We start from the raw sequence: 21657 nt of genomic DNA on the forward strand, positions 1-21657 counted from the left end.
ATCCTCATTCTTAATTTTTTTCCAATAATAAAGAAAAAGTCTACAATTGCCTTCCATGTTGATGCACATAAGTTCAATGAGAGTAATTAAATAGAAAATTCTATAGTATTGTAACAAGTGTAATGACTGATTCAATACTTGACATATTTGATGATTGATGTTATAATCGGATGGATTGCAAGGAGGAGCATTCTCATTGTTGGTTATGTTGGATTGGAGTTAAAGTTGATATGATTTTATTATCTTTGAAATAGTTTGATATATACTTATTAATTTTTTTAAAAAATACAAATAATGGGATATTAAAACATTATTTATGTTCTGCACTTGTTGTGTGTATATATATATATGTATATGTACGTATATGCATTGGGATAAAATTATATTGGCTCCACAAAAGAAAATTAACTTTTTAATTGATGAAAACACCAAATTCTCGTCAAATAAATTTAATAACACATACCATTTATTCTTTATGATCCACATCTATAAAAGTATTATTATTTTACATATATATTAGACTATTTTAAAATAGCCGTTGATCAAATAGATGTGAAGATTCCAACATATTTGAGAACACAACTAGTGGAAGAATAGAACCATCAAATCTTATATAGATTTGATCAAAATAAATGGTATCTCTCTTTTGATGTTTTTCATTCATAAACTTTAACATTTTTGTTATGGTAAAAAAATCAATGTAAAATTCAAAATTTGAAAGATTTGATAACAATAAAAACATAGTTACTTATCTCAATTATCACTTAGTTGGAGAGGTTAAAATTTGAGTCTAAATTTAATATTTGTTAAAAAAAAAGTTTAACAATTTTAAAATTTTAACCAACGTACTTTGATGTTTTTAGTTAACATTATTCACAAAAATGTGAAATTCTTCTTCTCCTGTGCATTGAACAAAAAGTTTAATTGAATATTTAGTCAAAAAGGAATAAGGAGACTACCAAATTAGTTGGTAGGAACTTGAAGTGCTTTTCATATATTAATAAGCAACAAAAATATTCTTAAACTCTTGGTTTATATATTTCTTTTGAGTATTAGAACAGTTGTTAGAATAAATATTTACAAGTTGATAAACAAGCAAAGAGGGGAATTGTATTCTTTCTACTTTTTAGCAATATCTTCCTAAATAAGTTAAACTATTCTTTAATTACAAAAAAAAATACTTAATTAGTGTAGGTAAATCTGCACAATTTCATTGATATAAAACTTATATTATTGACTTTGACATTGGTGGTTTAATTTTTTCTCAACAACTAAAATGAAAAGTTCAATTTTCTCTATGCCACATATTGTGATCTAGGAAAAGAATAGATTAAAGAAATAAAACTCAGGTATACTCTTCAACTATCTTATAACCCAATTGTCCAATTATATATATAGCTTGCTACATGTCAATTATATATATGCAAAAATATTTAACTTAGGAAAGGGTTAAATATGTCAAAAATAATTTTAAAAAATTGTTTTAAATAATAAAACAGTTAAAAAATATTTACAAACACACAGTAAAGTTTTATTTTCTATTTGTCATAAAACTCTTAAATTAATATAGCAAGAAACCAATCTTTAGGAATTAAGCACAAAAAAAAAATCATAATCAATACTTAGCTTGTGAAGATAAAATTAAGATAGAAAAGAGATGGGCACTTTAATTAAAGAGTACCTTTTTGTTGTCTTGCAACACACAATTTAGGAAGAATTGTAGTTGATAATATTCTTGCCACTAGAAAATCTTTGATAAATTAGAAAAATTGTATTAAATAAAGAAGACAGTGTGATGATTAGAAGATATACTATACTTTGACTGCCTATTATTTATTAATTGTTAAAGTACTCCCAAAAGTTACTCTCTCTTTTCCATCTTTAAGTGGAAAATTTTAATTTAGTGAACCAATGAGCTTTTAGATTGGCTATAGTAATTACTAATTAGTAATGATAAAATGACTATTGTTTTAGGTAGGGCTATAGTAATGACAGGAAAAAAGAAAAGAATATATATTGATATAATCTTCACTAGAATGCTTGAACTCTTGGCTAAATGGAAAAAGGAGTCGATTTGGATATAGTTACGTATTAAATTTTAATTATAATTAAACATATAATTCTTTTAATGTATCAGAATAAGAGTTTATACTAATTTAATGATATATATTTTATTTTGTGTTGTGTTTTCAAATACAACAAAATGGAACTATTTTAAATTTTTGCATCAATTTTTTAGATTTTCTTATAAATTCTTCCAAATTTTCCTGCTATTTTAAACGTGAAAAACTTGAAGGATTTAAGGAAAACAAAATGTAGTTTGCTTTTCCAGAATAACAAATAAAATTGTTTTTTTGATTGTAAGTTTATATATATTCCATTTGTAACAGGACTGTATGAATAGTTAGGCATATATATTTTCTTTTAAGATCACTAATTATAATACATTATAATTCTAAAACCTTGTACTTTCTATAGAAAATATATCCTCAGAATGCACAAAAGTGGAGAAGGGTTGGCGTAAAGACTCTTTCTCCAATTGCACAGTGACAGCTCGTACACATCTTTAACGCTGAAACAAAAACTATACCAAACATTGTGTGTAGTTTTCCAAAAATAAAAATCTAAAATCGTTTAGTCTATGTTTAATTATATTAATCTAAACGTAAAGTAATAAATATAATCTAATTAAACATATCAAAACTCATTGTTTATATAGCATGCATTTGCTATACAAAATGATAATTTCTTTCATATAGAAACTCTAAAAGAAAACGTTCAGAATATAAGAATAATATATAAATCCCATGTGAGAGTGTGAACAACAACATGCACACTTTTACACAGTATATAAATCTCCATTTCAAAGAGCAAACCCTAACCACTAACATCCCAAACAAAATCTCTTCTAATTTCTTCTTGTTCTTCGTGTGCATGGGAAACAAGTACAGTTCTTTGAGTGAAGAACAGCTCGCCTGGATTTTCAAGAAACATGACATCGACAGAGACAGGAAGCTGACCAAAGAAGAGTTGACACGAGCCTTCAACTATTTGGGTTCAAGGTGGACCGCCTTGAGAGTCAAGGAAGCCATTCGCGCTGTCGATGCAAACCACGATGGCGTCATCAGTTTGGATGAGATGAGTAAGCTCATTGTGTATGTCAAAGGTTGTCGCACCTAAACAATTAATAATACTTAACTGCAACCATCTTTTACATGTCAACCTAAGTGGAACTTACTTGATGTCACCATGTAGTTGTGCCTCTCAGTTGAGTCGTAAAATACAAATGCAGCTTAGTTAGCAGTCGAACACTTTACGTCGCAGAGTTATAAATATTAGCAAAAAGAAAAAAAAAATCCTTTTTATTGGATAAAAATGTAAAGTGTGATATCCACTCTCTGTCATAGGTCGGAAATCTACATTTGCTAACGATGTTTAAGGGGAAAAAAGTGTATAATGTAATTACTTGTCTGTTTTCTTTTTAATAAATCGTTAACTGTGTTGGTAAATTACTATTGGTGTAGTTAATTATATAAGAAGCAAGTGGTTTTTTTTTCTTTAATTTTATTTTATGCATGGTTGTGCAAATGATTACTAAATACAAATATGTCAAATAAAATTTGAAGAGGAATTGAATTCTTTCTATTTGTGAACAAAATATCCTCCGATATGTCATATAATTATTCTTACACTCACTACCAAAATTAAAAAAAAAAAAAAAAATCAGCTTGTATATCTATTCTATGATTAAAATAAATTTTCCTAAATTAAAAAATAATCTTCTAAATTCTTATTATGGGGTAGGTAAATTTAACTATATTACTAACAATGGACTTGACTGCATAAGCGCGTTTTAAAAATAAATCTCATTAAGAACAACCATCTTGTCCTGCTAATTAAGATGAGATTTAAGAGAGTAATTTTTTTTTTAAAAAAAGACAAGGAATATTAGAAAAGTGAAATCGCAAAGATATGAACCCAATTTTCCAAGTACTAATTATGTTTTTTTTTTAATGAAGTAATTTTTCTTTGTCCAATGTTAAGGTTGCTATAAATTAAATTTATCTTCATATATATATATATATATATATATCATCAGAACATGTAATCTATAAACAACTTTAGACGTGAGGAAAATGTTAAATAATATATAAATTAAATTTACGTTTCATCTATATCTTATGTTTTTACGTCGTTAACCAAAAAAATATATAGAGAGTAAAAAAAATAGTTAGAGTGGTTGGCCACTAAAACTTATGTGAAATAGGATAAGGATGGGGATAAACAAGATAGGGTTGGAATATATAAGTTGGAATAAAGTACTAATCTTCAAATATTCATTTCTCTTATTTTAGGTAACTAATAAAGCCATTCCCTTGAACTAATGAACATGGTAGGCAGAGAGATACACAATAATATAACAAATGGATATTATGTTCCCTCACACCATTGCTAGCTTCCTATCCAAAAAGAAAAAGAAAAAAGAATGTTCTGATCTATTATTTCTTTGATTATGGAAACTTTTTAAATATATAATTATCATCATCACACTTGTGGATGCATGCTTGGCTAAGATTTAGTATTAATATGGTTGAAACGATCTAGTTGAAAGACGGATATAAGTGTTAAACATTATGCATATACACACTTAAGTTTGTAAATTTGATAGAATTACTGGGAAGTTTTACTAAACTATAAGATTTAATTTTGTTAGACTTTCACCGAGTGTTGAGGATAATATATTGATTTAAATTTAACAAGCTAATTTAGAAGTATATTTTACTAATAATCTTAGTTTAAGTTCGAGTTTTCAAATAACTTATAATAAATAATTTGTGACGCACCCAATATAGACTACATACAAATCTATGATATGGATGTGAAGTTGCATTACATAAAATAGTTGATGAGAAAAATACAAGAGCTTTTGACCAATTTTTTACTTTCTTTTAACCACTCGTGCAATGCTTTAATGGTTTGATTTTTTACTTTTCATACCATGGAGATGAATGATAATCTATGGGAAAGTTAGTTTCAATCTCTCAATAGGGAGCTGGTGGAAAGTGAAATGAATGAGACTTTTAATTGTATATTCGAGTAGAGAATTTCTAACCGTTCGAAGTGTACACGGCTCAATAAATTTCTAAATTAACGAGTTAGGGATGTAGGGTTACAGTCAACTATATAATTAAGCCATCAAAGTCATTCATTCTAAACATGTCGAAACACACCACTACTAAGTATTCAATTCCAACTTGTTTTGTAACTTGAGTGTCAAAGCGTTGGTAGTTTGACGTTGCACCAGTGTTGAATTTCTCCATTCTGCCAAGCACTTGAACTATTTTCTCCCAAAATAAAATTTTATATACGTTTATTCATTACTCTTCCATGGGAAAAAAAGAAATGGTGTTGCAGAAACCCCGCCTTGAAAAAAGTCTCTCAAACTCTGTCACTGTTTTTATTTTAATCGTATATCACACTTCCATAAAGAAACTTGCTGAGTAAATTGGACTTTGTAATGGGCCATAAACACAAAACAGGCTTTAAATGTTTCGGCCTCTAATTTTCTTAACACCATGCTTTGATTTCACTTTTTTCTCTTAATTCCCAGACTATTAGTAAAACTTTTTTGGACAAAACTTGGGAAATAATGAAACAAAACTTAGATGATATAGTTTTCCTTTGAATAACGTAGTTCAAGAAACTTACTGATTCTTATGTAATCTTACAGCAGTTAAGATTCTCAAGTGTAGATTCATTATTTAATTCTCGAATTAGTATATGTTCATTCCCTTAGTTTATCTGCTCAAACCCCAAGAAAAGTTACTATTTTCCTTTTGAGAGGCACACTTCCCAATATGCCTCCCATAAGATATTTATGGGCTTCAACCCATCATGCAAAAAACGGGAATCGTATGGTTCGTGAAGATATAAACTAGAGTGAGGGTATAACTCTCCACCGATGTATGTCAAAGATGATGGGTCTTTTTTTTAAAATATAAGATAAAGTATAGATAGAAAAGGATTAGTAATTAGGATCTGAAGTAAAGGGAAGGTTAAGAACATGAAAGTTTGATCAAATCATAATAGAATCTATTGTAAATGGAATGAAATTCCTTTAATAGCCTTTAAAGAACAAAACACAGTCGTCCATAAAGAAATTGAGATGATTATTATGGGAATCCCTTTTTCATTTTTCAAATTTATTAAATTACAATTACGACTAAAGAATATATTATAAGAATTAAAATATCGTTTTTTATTTTATTTAATTATTAATTCTTTTCAAATGTTTATTCTTGAAAAAAAGTAAAAACTTTAAATTAAAATAAAAAATAGATTACCCATCAAATTTCAGTATTTTTACACTTTCAACTTTCAAAACAAAATCCAAGACAATTGCTAATTTCATAAAAAAATTAGTCATTTATACTCTTTTTGTAATGAGTAATAAAGATAGAATGATCAACAAACACACTTAGATTAACACACCCTTAATGACTTCATTATATGATGCTGCACTATTCGGTGAACTAATAAATGAGTATAAATGGATTTCTAAGTTAAATGTTGGGATAGTTTAACGAGATCGTTTTTTGGTGCATATATTTATCGACCTGTTTAATGAAACAGATGTATTTTGTTAAAAAAAGAGTTTATTGGATTTTTAAAATCTTTTTTTCTTCAAGCTATTTTGATTAGAAAATTGAGGGAGGTTAAATTTTAAGTTGTTGTTTCTTTTTCTATAATATTATATTTAATTTATCGATTATGACTGCATGTTCCGAAAAAACGATCTCCCAAGTATCAATCAATGTTTTAGCCCATTTTTTCTTTTATAATTAACTATTAACATTGCCTATATTATGCCTCAAATTCTTTGCCATGTTATTAGTGTTTTTCAAAATAACTCATTTCTAAAATTAAACACTTGAAAATTTTAATGGAACATTTATTTTAATAACTTTTGGATATTCAAAATATCGTCAGTCGATGCTAGGTTGACACGTACATAACCACTCTGTTTATGCCGACATCCAAAAGAAAATTATATACATATGCTTATATTCTGAGATTAATTCCTTATGTTTATATTCTCCATCCTCCCAAGTGGTATTAGGAAAAGTTTGATGCCATCTACTTTAGGTTCTGGTGCTACATATAGTATTTTCCTTTGAATGAAATATGTGAACACAAGAAAATAAAAGAAGGTATTATTAGATTTTCGTTGACATCATACAAAAGAAAATTATAATAGAATGTGTTGACATTTCATGATCACTATATATTGTGTTGACACGTAAATGTGAGATTCACCGATATTTTTATTTACATCGATATATTTTACACCTATATCGCAAGAGAACCTTGCAGACACTCGAATTTTCATTGTTGATCCAAATTGTAAACCTTGCAAAAGGTATTTTGGATACTTTATTCCGAGTTGATAGAGATGCTCACAAAAAGACACATTATTTCTTCTACGGCAGAAATGCATGAAGTAAACTTTGGTAAATAAAAACTCCCTCAAAGCATCAATTCCATTTGAGATGATGTGTAATAGATATCATCTCAAAGAGCAAAAAGAAAAAAGAAAAAAAAAAAAAACCATCTCCTTGTGTTAGGGTTTTTGTCTTTTACATACCAACTCTATATAAAGACTCCTTCCCCATAGAGAAAAATCTAAGGCAAACAAAAACTATATTATCATCAACACAAAGATATATTATTAGAGCTTACGTTCTTGAATATCATTGAAATGGCAATGTCAAGGTCTCAACTGAAGTTGACTAGGGATGAGGTTAGGGAGATCTTAGAAGAGCATGACGTGGACGGTGATGGTAGCCTGACGAAGCAAGAGGTGATGCAAGCCCTGAACTCCATGGGTTCTATGATGTCCTTTCAGAAAGCTCACTATGGTGTTTCTCATGCTGACAAAGATGGGGATGGTAAAGTCGATCTAGGAGAAGCAGAGATGGAGAATCTTATTGACTATGTCATGAGGTTTCAGACCCCAAGGGCCCCAAAGACCCCAAAGGTCCCTAAGGTGCCAGCCCAAAAGCCTTGCCATGATGGTAAATCAATTGTGTAATAATCTTAGCTTATTTCTATTTATTATGTGTCCGTCTTCAGTCTTCGTCTACGTCTTCATCTTGTTTTTCAGTCCATATAGTTTATGTTACAAATTGAGCCATGGCTGTGCTCAAATTGGCAATTATCCACGTATGTTCGTTATCTGCAGTATTGTGTGTCACTGGTAATAAAATTATCTTCTTGTTGTATCCATAAATTATTATATAATAAACATTCCTAAACTATTAAAAATGTCAGATTTTCAATTTCATTTCATGCCATCGTGTGATTTATTATTTAACTTTGCACTATGTAAATATAAACTAAGATCTTTTATAAATATTTACAAGTAACATAAAGTTTAATACATAGTAGAATGTTTTGAATGTATTATTTAGCATTTCTAACACCCAAAATCTAAGTGGTATTCAATATTTATTCTATCTATGTGATTTATGATTGACTCTTAACCTTAGAAGTACTTTTATAGTTTAACAGCTTTTATCTGATAAGAAAACTTGCTCTCTCCATCGATTAGTGTACATCTAACTCATGATTAATCAAGTATTTAATTGTATCAATGTTTACTGGTTTTTTGTTGCCCATTTTTTCTTAACACTGTAGCTATAAAATTGTATTTGCTAACTGACAAAATTACATGACCCAAATATACTAGAAATGTTGTAAATAATTAACGCCATAATGAACCAAATAAAAGTGTAAAGAGAGTATACAAAAGGCAAAACACACCATATGAACATTCTCATGTAAGGATACAAATGTATATATAAAATGGGGCCATTCGTTTTATAATAGCAGAAAGCAGTAATTAGAATCGATGATATATAAAAGGAAAAAGAGATTCATTGGACGACATTTAATTAAGACAAATCAAATAAGCCTACCATCATAATTTTCTTAAAAAATCTGTTACATTTTTTTGAATGGAATACTAGTAGACCAGGGTCATTAATGCACCCAACGACTCATCCAAGATCGTTTGCCATAGCAGCTGCATCAGTCATCACACTCCAGCCCAGCCCCCATGTTGTTTACTTTTGTATAAAATGGTAATCAAATATAGATGTTTATTGAAATGTCAATCTGTTTAATTAAAATACAGTAACTAATGAATATGTAATAAAGATACTATCCAGCCCTGCCTGTACTACTTTTCTTGGTAATAAAATTCTGGCGTTAGGGCTTTGCCCACTCACCTTGTTTCCTCTTAAAAAATGAATATCTAATAAGAATTAAAATAACCTTTTCTAATTTTATTCTTTATTAACTGTCATTTACAGCTTGTTCAAACATTAACACTTAAAAGATTTAAAATTAAAATATGGTTTGACTTAAACTCACCCATCTAAATTCCAAAACATCTTAAAGTGAAAACATTAATAAACTTAAATTAATATCTCATCTTCTTTTATTTTTTGTAACCAAAGGATGATATATGCATACAGAAATATGTATTATTGTACGTGATAGACCACCAAATATTTGCTGAATATCTTTATCCCCATCGACTGGACATTTCTATAACTTTTGAAAAACGATTCTTCTGTTTTGGTAGGGTTTTGTTTTTCTTTTCTTTTCTTTTCCTTTTGACAAAAATGATAATAACTTGGATTTTTGACATTTTATGGTTGAGTTTCAGTTTTCTTTTACAAGTCTAAATCGTGGCTAGCTTAAGAAATATTTCTACAATTCAATTTACACTTATATCATACATTTTAATTTTGAATATTTTGCTACATCAAATTTGAGTAATTACATTTTATTTGAATAAATACATCAATTAGAGAGAGGTTAGAAATTGCATCCAAAAGTCTCAAATATGACCTTATTTTGTTCTTCTAAAAAGAAAGAAAAAATATTCGTGAATAAAGTATAAAATTCCAAAAAGCTGAGATTTAATTTAGGATTCTTTTCAAAAATAGGAAAAAAAATCACAAATTTGTTCACTCCATATAAAAAAATATTAAAAAAAATTCATTACATAAATAATATTTAAAAAATTGCATAGGACAATATTTTGAGAATATGATATAGCAATTATAGAACACTGTTTTAGAATTTTGCAAATATGACAAATGTTTTACTTCTTCATCTTAAATTTGTTATTATTCTTAAACTATCATTTAATAATTTATTTCTCTTCCTCTTTTTAATGCCCTATTCATTATATATTTATTCTCTCACTTTTTAAGGCCCTAATTATTTGTTTATTCTTATACTAGAAAAATTATTTATTCATTATTCTCTCACTTTTTAAGGTTCTAATTATTTGTTTATTCTTATACTATAAAAATTATTTATTCTTCATGTGTTAATCTTAATTTTAAAATATCAATAGTATAATAATTGCAATATGAAATATAATATAATGGTTGGTGATCGGAGTAATTAACTTCATTTGTGATTTCTTTTTTTACTTTCTTCGATGTGTATTTTAAGCTGAATCTAATTTCAAATGATTTTGTTTTATTTTTTTACATTAATTTTTTGATTTTACTTTGTCTCAGTTTCATATATCAGTGTTATGATATACTTATATTATATATATTAGTTAGTTAATATACTTACTATGTAATTTTTGTTTTCTGAAAATTTTATATAGATCATTAGAGTATTATTAAGTATATGAATTATTTAACTTAGTGTATCATTATCAAGTATATCAACAATATATTGTTAAAACATATCAATAAAGTGAATCATTATCAAGCATATGAATCAAATTTACAAGTGTATATCAATAGTATATCAAGTGTATAAGTATGACTTCAAGCATATCGAGTGCATTTAATCAATCAATTGTGTAGATACCGTATTTTGTCCTGCCTTTTTATTTTTTTCATTAATTTATTTATTATTTTTTTAAAAGAATTTGAATTTGAATTTAAATTTAAATTATAAAATTTAAATCTTAATTTTTAAATTTATGTTTTAAAACAAAAACAAAAATAAAAACATATTTAAAATTAAATTTAAAAGTAAAGATTTTTTTTCTTCTCCCTATTTTTCTCAACCTTCCCCTGTTTTCCTGAGTCACAACCCTCCCACTTTCTCCCAATCTCTCACGTTCTCCCACTCTTCCATCTTCTTCCCCAATCTCTCACGTTCTCCCACTCTTCCACATTTCTGTGTACTCCATTTCACTATCTAAACCTACTTCACTTCTATCTAAAAAAAGGAGACATTTCCCTATAAAAAGAGAATGAGAAGATTCAATGGGGGGAGAATTTTTTTTGCTGGAGAATTATTTGGTAGAGAAGAGGGACACGTAAAAGATTTTTTTTGGAAGAGGTGAGGAGGATCAACCCAGAACATTTTGCATTTAAGGCAGACCTTGTAAGTTCTTTTTTTTATTCACGTTTGATAATACTAGCTTGATTATTTGGCACCCAGTAATTATTTCGCACCCATCTGGGTGCTGTCTTAATTATTCATTTAAATCACTCGTTAATTAGCTGATGCGTTAATCATTGGGCACTCATTTCACATCTTTTAATTATTTGCATCATTTGAATTATTTGGCACCCATTTGACTCTTTGATTGCTGACCTAATACAGTGTATCAGGTGTATCAAACATATATTAGTAATGTTTCAGGTGTGTATAAAAAAGTATCGAGTATATCAAAGAGTATCCGAGCATCAAGTGTATCAATCAAATGTATCAAAAAGTATAAGGTGTATCAAAGAATGTATTAGGTGTATCAGACGTGTATAAGACGTGTATAAGGTGTGTATAAGGTGTATCAAACGTATATTAGTAACGAGGACATTTGTGACATTTTACCTTTTGATGTGTGGACTGGGTTTCGTTTTTGCCATTTTCGCAAATAAAATGTGTGTGCTATAGACTTAATTGTTATAACTTATTTTGTCATTTTTGCAAGTGCCCCTAAATATTTTGTCAAATTTTCTATTTTTGACAATTTTCCATAAAAAATAATATTAATTAACGTTTAATAAAGTTCAAATCTCTTCTCTTCTCGGATTGGTCCAAAATGGTGAAATTAAATAAATATTAAAAGAAAATGAGAAAAAAAAGTGTCAATAGATAATTGCAAAATATATACTTTTGATTGATGAGATTTGAAATTATTTTGTCTATCCTAGTATTTAAAATTTGAAAAGAAACACTTGACATCTCTAAAAAAAAAGTTTGACAAGCAAGCAATGGATCGATCCATAATTTTTCTTAAGAGGGACTTAAGTTAAATTATTTTGCAAAAATATTAAAATACAACTTAAGTTCAAGAAACTTTCAATTTAAATTTTGCCATAAAATTGAAATGATGTCTCATGTGTTATTATAAACATTCAATTTTGTATTTAGTATACAAAACACAGGATGAACTTTGAATACCTAAATCCACGCAAAATTAAAAAAATTATTTTAAGTTCACACTTGAATTAAAATTTAGAGAAGACATCTTCTTTCCTTTTGTGATTATTATTATTTTCTCAACAGAGAAATTAGAAGTTGGGGTATCGGACAAAGTTAGAAAGTTCAAAACGTTCAAAACGTTCTTTATTCTCCAAAGCTTCCTAATCAAGATAAGATGGAACCAAGAGGCTACGCTTTTTAAGGACCCTTCCCTTCCACTTTCTTCTCAACAGTTCTTCAATCGAAGAAAAACGGCGAAGGTTGCGAAGTCGTCTAGGTTTCATCTAAAATGACTCGTCAATTATATGACAAGAAGAAATCAGGGTACAAGTTGCAAAAAGAAGAAATGAAAGAAATGTTTAGGGAGCATGATTTCAATGGCGACGGTCGCTTGAGCATTAAAGAATTGTCGAGAGCATTCGGCCAATTTGGCGCATTCTTCCCTCTCTACCGTGCAGCTTTTGGGTTGTTCCTTGCAGATGATGACGGCGATGGATTTATCAGTGAGCAAGAACTAGATAAAGTGGTAGATTATGCTATTAAATGTAAGTATAACCTACTTTAGTTATCTTTTCCATCCTGCTGTGGAAGGTTCCCTAGTGAGTGTGAGTTGTTGATGTAAAAAAATAATATACAGAAAGGTAATTTGTGTGTTCAAGAGATACCTTCCCCTATTATTGTAAAATGCCTTTCCTGATGGCTGATGCGAAGATGATGATGATAGCATTTCCAATAAAAATAAATTTTATGCTTCATTCTTGCTCTTGCATGATATGATAACAATTTTCTAAATATATGTATATTGTTACAAAATAATAGACGCACTTTATTTTAACAATGTACCAGGATCTGTTAACCTATTAATCTCTTGTATCCAAAAGTTTCAAAAACAAATTACAAGCTGATATAAACAATAATGATTACAAAGTAATACAAAAATGTCAGTGTTGAAGTTTGCAGCTTAATTAAAACTTTACAAATATATTGATAGATACACATCGTACAGGAACGTCCACCAATATCAAAAGGTACGAAAATCAAACTAAACTGACCAATGTCCAATTATCTTCAAAATCGATCGGTTTGGTTCACTTTGGTGATCTAATTAATTTTGTTCCCCGGCATCTTGGCTTCGGTTTTATTAACATTTTTTTGTATTCTCCATTTGTTATATTGGCCATCAAATCTAGGAAGAGAAGAGGGTGAAATAGAGTAGGATGTTTAATTTGGGAGAGAAAGAGGTTCATGAATCTTTGAACCATAAACTTCGTCCTATTTGGATGTCAAGATTCATGTCTCAAATAAGTATTTGGTAAATTAGAATGGTGAACCGAAGAAATATCTTCTCGTAAAGGCTTGTTGAACATATAGCTTGCTCGCTGTATATGATGTACTGATTCAATATCTGATCTATGAAACAAAACAAACATGGTGAACTTACATTTCTTTTTTTAAACTTTAGATACTGTTGTGTATTTTCATTTCTAAAACTTTGAGAAAAAAAACTATTTACTTTCCTAAAGTAAATAGTAAAATAGTTTAAATTATGTGAAAATATTTACAAAACACACAAAAATTTCAAATTCTATCCAGAATAGATAATGATTAACTTTTGTTGGTGTCTATGTTGAGTGCAATGTCTATCATTAAGAAAATCTTAAATCTAAACTTTTGGTGGCAACAAGCAACAAGCAACGTACATCTTGAATATAATTATTACTCAAATTATTTTTCTTAACAAAATAACTAATGTTGTTAAACATTGTTCATGGTAAAGACGTAGAACCCTAATTTGCCCACACAAACAACGAATGCTCGAATTCTATTGTTAATAATTTATCCTCATATGTGTGGGTTTTTCTCTAGTATATAATATTTCGGTATACCTACTAATCCATTCTAGAATAATTTCTTGGTAAACAAAAAAAACTATAAATTATAAAGGAATGAATAAATTAGAATAGACTAAAAATAGATTACTCAATTTTTTAAAGTTATTATTCCAATCTTAAAGCTTAAGTTCAACAGATGATGTCAAAACACTATCTACGTCAATCACTATCTGATTTGCCACTTTTGTTAATAATATAAACTCAACTTTTCTATTTTTGACAACTTTTCTAAATTCTAATTTTTATAATTAAACAAAACGTACATACAAAATATATATTTACAAATAAAATTCTGAAGTGAAATTCTATTTTAATTTAAAAGTAATTGACAAATTTTGTTATATTTTTTTAAAAAAATATTACTATATATTTGAAATGTGCTACTTGTTGCATTTACCATATTTTTTAATCTTTCACCAATAAATTTAAAATCCTAATTTAATTAATCTTCATTCTCATAAGAATGATAATTGCATAAGCATAATAATTTATTCTTTCACATTATTTCCAACTTCTATACAAGTATTTATAATTGAAAATTATTAAAAATAACAAAAATTGTTGAAAATATCTATCTAATATAGTAAAATTTTCCATTCATCGATAAGGGTAGATTTGAAAAAATGATATCAAGTTATAATCTTAGTTCTAAAAAAACCAAAACTTGTATTTCTATTTCTTCAACCCTTTCCACATAACCAAGGTCCAATATTTGAAAAGGAAAAAGAAAAGTAGGTATTCAAAATTAAAAGATGTGGGAATTAAAACAGCCGTAATTAGCATATGCAAGGTTTTTGTTTTTAATCAGTATGTTGTTTCTTTAAACACTTATTATTACGATTATGTAATAAATTTAAGACTTATTAGAGAAATGTTGTTGTTAGGTTTTTGGCGATTCCAACATATATATCGTAGTTTTTTTAAAAAAGAAATAGAAAAGAAAAAGGAACTAAGGAAGGGGATGGAAAAACCTAAATCGGAGGTATGGTGATGGGGAACGGTAAGGGAAGTCGGAATCCATTTCCGGCAACGAAAAGTAATTAAGGAAAGAAAATTCCATAAATTATTAGCAGAATCAATAATGGGAAAAATATAAAGGTATGCTTGGATGCAGGAATGATTTATGGTGGACTACTCACTCAAAATTATTCCTTTGTTCCTTCCTTTATTTATTTTGATGCACCACCACATTTTCAAATTACCACCATGCATGAAGATATATATATTATATATATATATATATGAGCCATGAATATTTTTTAAATATTAATATTAGAAATATAGAAGAAAACGAAAACCTAAGTTAATATTTTGTGTAAATTTGGTAGTGAGGGTGAAAGTGGGAAGATAAGAATAGGGAACAAATGAATCAGCCACACCCATAATGAAGATGGTACCCAACTTGGAAATCTGAGTATCTTTGAACGAACAGTATTTTGGTATCTCTTTTTTTTTATAAAGATACTTTGAGATAGCTGATGCAAGGCCACATGGGAACATATCAATGCATCAACTATAGCCCCACTTCATTAATAATAAAAGGTGATTACAAGAAGCGGGGAATAGAAAGGTTAGAGGGCAGCCCGATTATCCCAAAACGAAAGCATGTAAATTTAAAGCAATAGAACTGGACGGGTAATTTTTGAAAAGAGAAGAACGACTCGACCATAGACCAGTTATAGCTTGAATGTCTTCCCATACAGAAACATCTGATTTCTCTTCTCCCTTAAAAGTCCTTATGTTTCTTTCATTCCAGATATTCCACAGGGTAGCAGCCACCAGATGTTGTTCAATGGTTTGTCTTTTTTATTTACCTTTAGTTTTGAAAGGTTGTTTGCATAAAACAGTAGAATCTATATGGGGGAGAAGTTTGTCTAGTACCTCTTCAACTTTTTTCCACAGGTTTTTTTTGTGAAGGGGAAGAGGGAGAATAAATGAATACTATGTCATTCACCATTTTCTAATGTCATACTTTTAATGGTAAATACTTAGACGTTTCATGAAATTTATTTATGATTTATCTATGTACGTTTACTAATTGGATGTTTAATTACAATATTTTTACCAATGACGAGATTCTTCATCTTTTTAGTTTTTCTTATTCCTTGATGATTGTAGGATGCATTCAAGATCCATCCAATTTCATTTTTAGATTTTTGAAATTGTTAAAATAATTTTTGTCATATTAAAAAATAATTTAAATATATTTTAGTAATTTTTCTATCGTTTTGTTTCATAGCAAATATAATTTAAATTCAAATTCGGTAGAAATAAGAGAAAGATGTGAAAAAATGGTACATTTTTGCAATACGACAACGCACTCTTTCAACTAAACTATATATGCTCGATTTGACTAGTATTATTGCATTGAAATCGACACAAAATGGGTAGAAAATAAGTGGGTATTATAATACCAAAGCATCAAATATGCAAAGCCACCACTGTGAAACTCTTAAAGCCTAAAAGATAAAACGCAAATTGCCAAAAGCATCTTCCATCCTTTACCTTGTTGGAAAATTCATTAAGTACTTATTAATTAATTGCGATAACAAAGGAATAATTGAATTGTGAATTTGTCACTCTTTAATCACTTTCTGGATTTGGGTGATCAAGTTTAACTTTATTAACTTTCAATTTTTAGGAATTGAATTCTAGACTCTAGTGAGTATTAATACACGTTTAAATTGGTATTAAATTTGTTTTTAATGTTATATGTGTTTTAGTCTCCTTTAAATATCTCTACCTTGTTAAGATATATACATTTCCTCTGCCTCCTTGTTAAAAGAAAATTGGTATAAAACAAAGATTTCCAAAAACCAACAAATAAATCAAAATCTCAAAAGGGCAAAAAAAAGAGTAAAAGCCAGAGTCTTGTCAAATTAATTATAAGAATCCTCATAGCTAGCTTTAACTGCAAGTTCTAGAAACAAAATGAATAAATTTAATCGATATCATTCTTTTAATAAATGTTTCAAAGTACGTAAATAAAACTACACATAGTTAGATAGTTATTAATTATTTGACAAGGTGTAACAGATAATACCCTATAAACAACGATCCATTTTTGACAATTTTTTATTGCAACCCAAACTTTATCTAAAAGTTTTTCATGCAACAATATATCATGACTAACTTTACAAGACCAATAAGGTTTTACATCCAAAGAAAAGAAAATGTAATAGATAAGTAAGGATAGTTATTAAATTTTTTTTTATGCATGAAAACTTTCTGAACTGATAATGAAATCAGAAGAATATTGACTACTTTCAAGACACGTATTCGATTCTTCACGTGAGCTTCGTAAAGTTGATGTTAAACGTTTTGGCAGTATCCTCTTTTTTCTTCTTTTTCCATTTTATTATTTTTATATAAAGAAAAATGAAATTCTCCTTTCTAAAAATTCAGAAAATACCTCATAAAAAAAAAATAGTAAAATGTAATATTTTAATTCTAAGAAAAGATTCCATATATCATTATGATACCAATATGATTACAAAGAAAGTGGGAGAATTCTACTATAAATACCCCACGATCCATACATCGATAAACACCAAGCAAACCATAAAAAAAATACGAACATTTTGCTCCAACACTAAACCGTATCATTTCTAAGAAAATGTCTCGTGCAGCAACCAGGCTACAGCTCTCCAGGGAGGATATAAAGGAGATTTTTAGAGAGCACGACATCGATGGAGATGGTCGATTGAGCATGAACGAGATGGTGAAGGCCTTCGGGTGCTTTGGCAGTATTCTTCCTTTCTACAAAGCACACTACGGAATGGCTCATGCTGATGAGAATGGCGATGGCTTCATCGAAGAGGAGGAGCTCGACAAGCTTGTCGACTATGCCCAGAAGTTTCAGCACAAGAGAAAGTGCTGAGGTTAATTATATGTAATTTTCCTCAGTCTGCTGGTCATAATGTCATTAACACTTTCAGTTTACATGCACTACTTTAAATATTATACTCTCATGTTTAGAAGTTTTAATGTGTTGTTGTATAAATAAAGAAAAGAAAAAGAAGGGCTAGGCTACGTAGCTAAAATTCCTGCTTTGCCTTAGCTATCAAAAGGGGAGACGTTGTCTTTGTGTTTCAAAAAATAAAATAAATAAAAAATAAAATCATATTGAGATAGTTTATCTCATTATTATCATATTTGTAAGTTGTGCGTTTTTTACAAAGAAATTGGAGGAAAATGATCAACATAAGTGCATCCAAATATCTCAATAGATTGTGTTTACTACTTTTAAAGATTTTTCTATAAAAAAAGAAAAGAAAGTAAAACATCAATCTAGCTAAATCCTTTTGAATACTTCGACATCTATTTATCTCTTTACTCTATTAGTGTTTTCTTTTTCTTTTTAAAAAACTAGTCTTAATATTATTTAATGTTACTGTATATATCATATATCGCATTTTATATAAAATTGAATGGTATATTTAATTTTTAAATTAAAAAATTCAATATTGTACGATCATGTATTCAATACATGATTACAATACCTTTGTTTTCAAAGCACCTTGGTTCTTGAAAAATCAGAACTCTATGATTCTTCTTAACCAAATCGGTTATGGTGATTGCCCTAATTTTGCATTCTAAGGGCTCATTTTGGGAAGCTTGTCTAAAAGTTACAATAGCATATTCAGAGCGTCGTATCACACTTTAATTCTCTGTAGGACATGTGTTTCGATGAAACTCTAAAAAAAGGTTTAAACAAAAATAAAGTGTTTTATTGAAAAATACATTTTTTTTAAAAAAAATTCAATCTAACTAACCCTTAAATTTTATTTAAATTTCTAAACTTTTGTCTCGCTATTTTGGAAATTTTATGAAGTTTACGTTTGGATAACCTTTAGAAGTAAGACTTTATTTTAGTGTGCAATTGTTTTAAACTGAGTTTAAAATTTGATTATTAAGGATGTGTTCTCGACGAAGAATTTTGGAATATATGGGCATATGGATGGAAGAAAACTAAAGCCCCTTGGATGACGATAAACGTAGGAGGAATATAAATTTACAACCCATCATACTTTTTTTTTCCTATGATGAACCATAGTCAATCCACCTTTTACAATTATATTTTTAAAGGCTCATCTTGGTCACCATCTTACTTTTATTGGTTTGTTCTCAAATTATATTAGTTTTTACAGTAACATTTTATTAAATCACTTATGTATCTTTTTCAAAAAAAAAAATAAAAAAAAATCACTGATTAATTAATAAAAAACTTAGGCTAAATGTTGATAGAACGTATATTTTTAGTACTTTATGTTAGTTCAGGTACTTAGTAGTTCAAAGTTGTTTATTTATACATTTTTTTTAAGAAAGCAATTGTTTCTTAAATACGATAAGAACATATGAAAACACAATGCCTATCAGAAATTATTAAGTAAAAAATTAAGATTTTTAATTAACCAACGTAGGTTTTTTCTAGGTCTACAAACATGACAGCTTAAAGAAGATGGACAGCAACTTAAAATTAAAATTAAAATAATAATAAAAGAAATTCCTCAACTTTGTCCTTTATTTTAAAAATATTTTTATTCTTTCGAAAGGTAGAATATTATCTTTGACTTTGAACATTACAAAACTGTTCTTTAGAAATATATGTGTTAAAATATCTTATTGAAGTTAGAACCTGAAATAGTATATGTTGATGACTGAGAATGATGCGGCAGTATTATCTTTGAGGATGGCCTAATTAAACATTGTTTTTATCACTTTTTGCATTATGCTCAACATTTTACTAACATTTCTTATCTCTGAAGTATATATTTTTTTACAGAAAAAAAAATAATGTTACGTATGTACATGTTAATCTTTCTTCGTTTTCTTTATAAGAAACCAGAAGGCACAAAACACACAAAACACAATTACAAAAACTTTCTATAGCTGAAAGATGAAATGGGAATATGATTCCAGTGAAGAAATTTAGAGATAATACGACTTTTGATAATGCATTATAAATACCATTCGCTTTCACTACTTGATGATACATATCAAACAAAATCTTAAAGCCACGTCTAACTAAAACCCTAAAGCCAACCACAAGAATGGAAGAAAAAAGTCTTTTTGTTGCACTCCAAAAGCCTCTGTCAGAGAAGGAAGCAAACCTTCTGCTCGAGATGCGCGATGCCAACGGCGATGGAGTTCTCGATAAGCAGGAACTGATGGCTGACTTGACACACACTAACAAAAAACCCTCCACAAGCTTACAAGACATGAAACTCACAAGGGAAGAGATCAAAGAAATTTTTGTAGGTTTCGACATCGATGGCGATGGTTTTCTAAGTAAGAATGAGGTAATACAGGCCTTCGGTATGATGGGTTCATGCTCCCCGATTATGAAAGCTCACTACGCCATGGCTTGTGCTGATGAAGATGGCGACGGTCGCATTAGCGAGCCTGAACTTAATAAACTCATTGATTATGTTCAGAGAACCATTAACAGGAGGAGGTTAAATTAATTAGCTATGAGACATATTCATATGTATGTATGTACTGCTACATAATAAATTTAAAGTTTCAAAATAACTTTTGAATTTAATGTGGGTGGAGGATTGAACTCAAATTAAAACTATTAGATTATTGGCAGGTTAAAAATAGCTTCTAGATCCTAAACCTTTCTAAAAGAAATAATTGAGTTATATAAATGAAAATATAGTTTGAGACAATTTATTAGTTTGGTGTACTTTTGAATTTGAAGCAATTTGGTTCCCTATACTTATATTTGTAATAATTTATGAAAGAAGAGTTGTTGATATCCACTTTCCCTTCCTTTCAGCTCCCTCTCTTTTTCCCTTTTGGCACCATCACCACAGTTCACATTAGAGCATTCACCAATCGTTCACCCGTTGGAAGCGATCATGCGCCATTCGTCCTCATTTATCAGCCGTTTTTCATCACCGTCAACTTTCGTAGGCCACTTATTGTTGGATAGAAAATTATTGCGAATATCACGTGACTATAAGAATATATTGATTATAGTAGTTTATCGCTAATAAATTTCGTTATATTTATCAAATTTTTGTAGAATATTGTCGTACACTTAAAGTCCCAAAGTTGCTGGGCTGCTGCTTTGTTATGGCCCAAGTGGGAATAAGGGTTTGATCCGATCTGAATTTTGGTGGCAGGTATAAAGGAGGGAGAAGAATAGGAAACATGGAGGAATTGCACATGGGTGATGTAAATTCAATAATCCTAATTTCAATTGTATATCCTTTGATTTTTTGAAATCAGAATTGAAAATCTCTCTCTAAACTCTGCTCTTTCCATTATGATTTTTGGAATA

At 28.8% G+C, this 21657-nt stretch overlaps 2 protein-coding genes across 2 annotated transcripts; both read left to right on the forward strand.

The window, feature by feature from the left end:
* The first annotated feature begins 12763 nt into the window (after positions 1 to 12763).
* Positions 12764 to 18246, forward strand: LOC101222915 (probable calcium-binding protein CML10). Its single transcript, XM_004152757.1, has 2 exons — positions 12764 to 13019; positions 17996 to 18246. The coding sequence occupies exons 1-2, from the start codon at positions 12764 to 12766 to the stop codon at positions 18244 to 18246; spliced, it is 507 nt and encodes a 168-aa protein (XP_004152805.1).
* A 2173-nt stretch (positions 18247 to 20419) lies between these two features.
* LOC101222678 (probable calcium-binding protein CML36) lies at positions 20420 to 20833 on the forward strand. The gene has a single exon (XM_004152756.1). The coding sequence runs from the start codon at positions 20420 to 20422 to the stop codon at positions 20831 to 20833; it is 414 nt and encodes a 137-aa protein (XP_004152804.1).
* Positions 20834 to 21657: the final 824 nt, after the last annotated feature.

Source organism: Cucumis sativus, chromosome 2 (assembly GCF_000004075.3).
Source record: "Cucumis sativus cultivar 9930 chromosome 2, Cucumber_9930_V3, whole genome shotgun sequence".
NCBI classification, from domain to species: Eukaryota; Viridiplantae; Streptophyta; class Magnoliopsida; order Cucurbitales; family Cucurbitaceae; genus Cucumis; species Cucumis sativus.

Bases quoted from the DNA above. Each gene is read 5' to 3' on its own strand.
- LOC101222915 (XM_004152757.1), top strand. From the start codon at position 12,764: ATGACTCGTCAATTATATGACAAGAAGAAATCAGGGTACAAGTTGCAA. The intron at 13,020-17,995 runs GTAAGTATAACC...TGTCTCGTGCAG, and splicing joins GGTAGATTATGCTATTAAAT to CAACCAGGCTACAGCTCTCC.
- LOC101222678 (XM_004152756.1), top strand. From the start codon at position 20,420: ATGGAAGAAAAAAGTCTTTTTGTTGCACTCCAAAAGCCTCTGTCAGAG.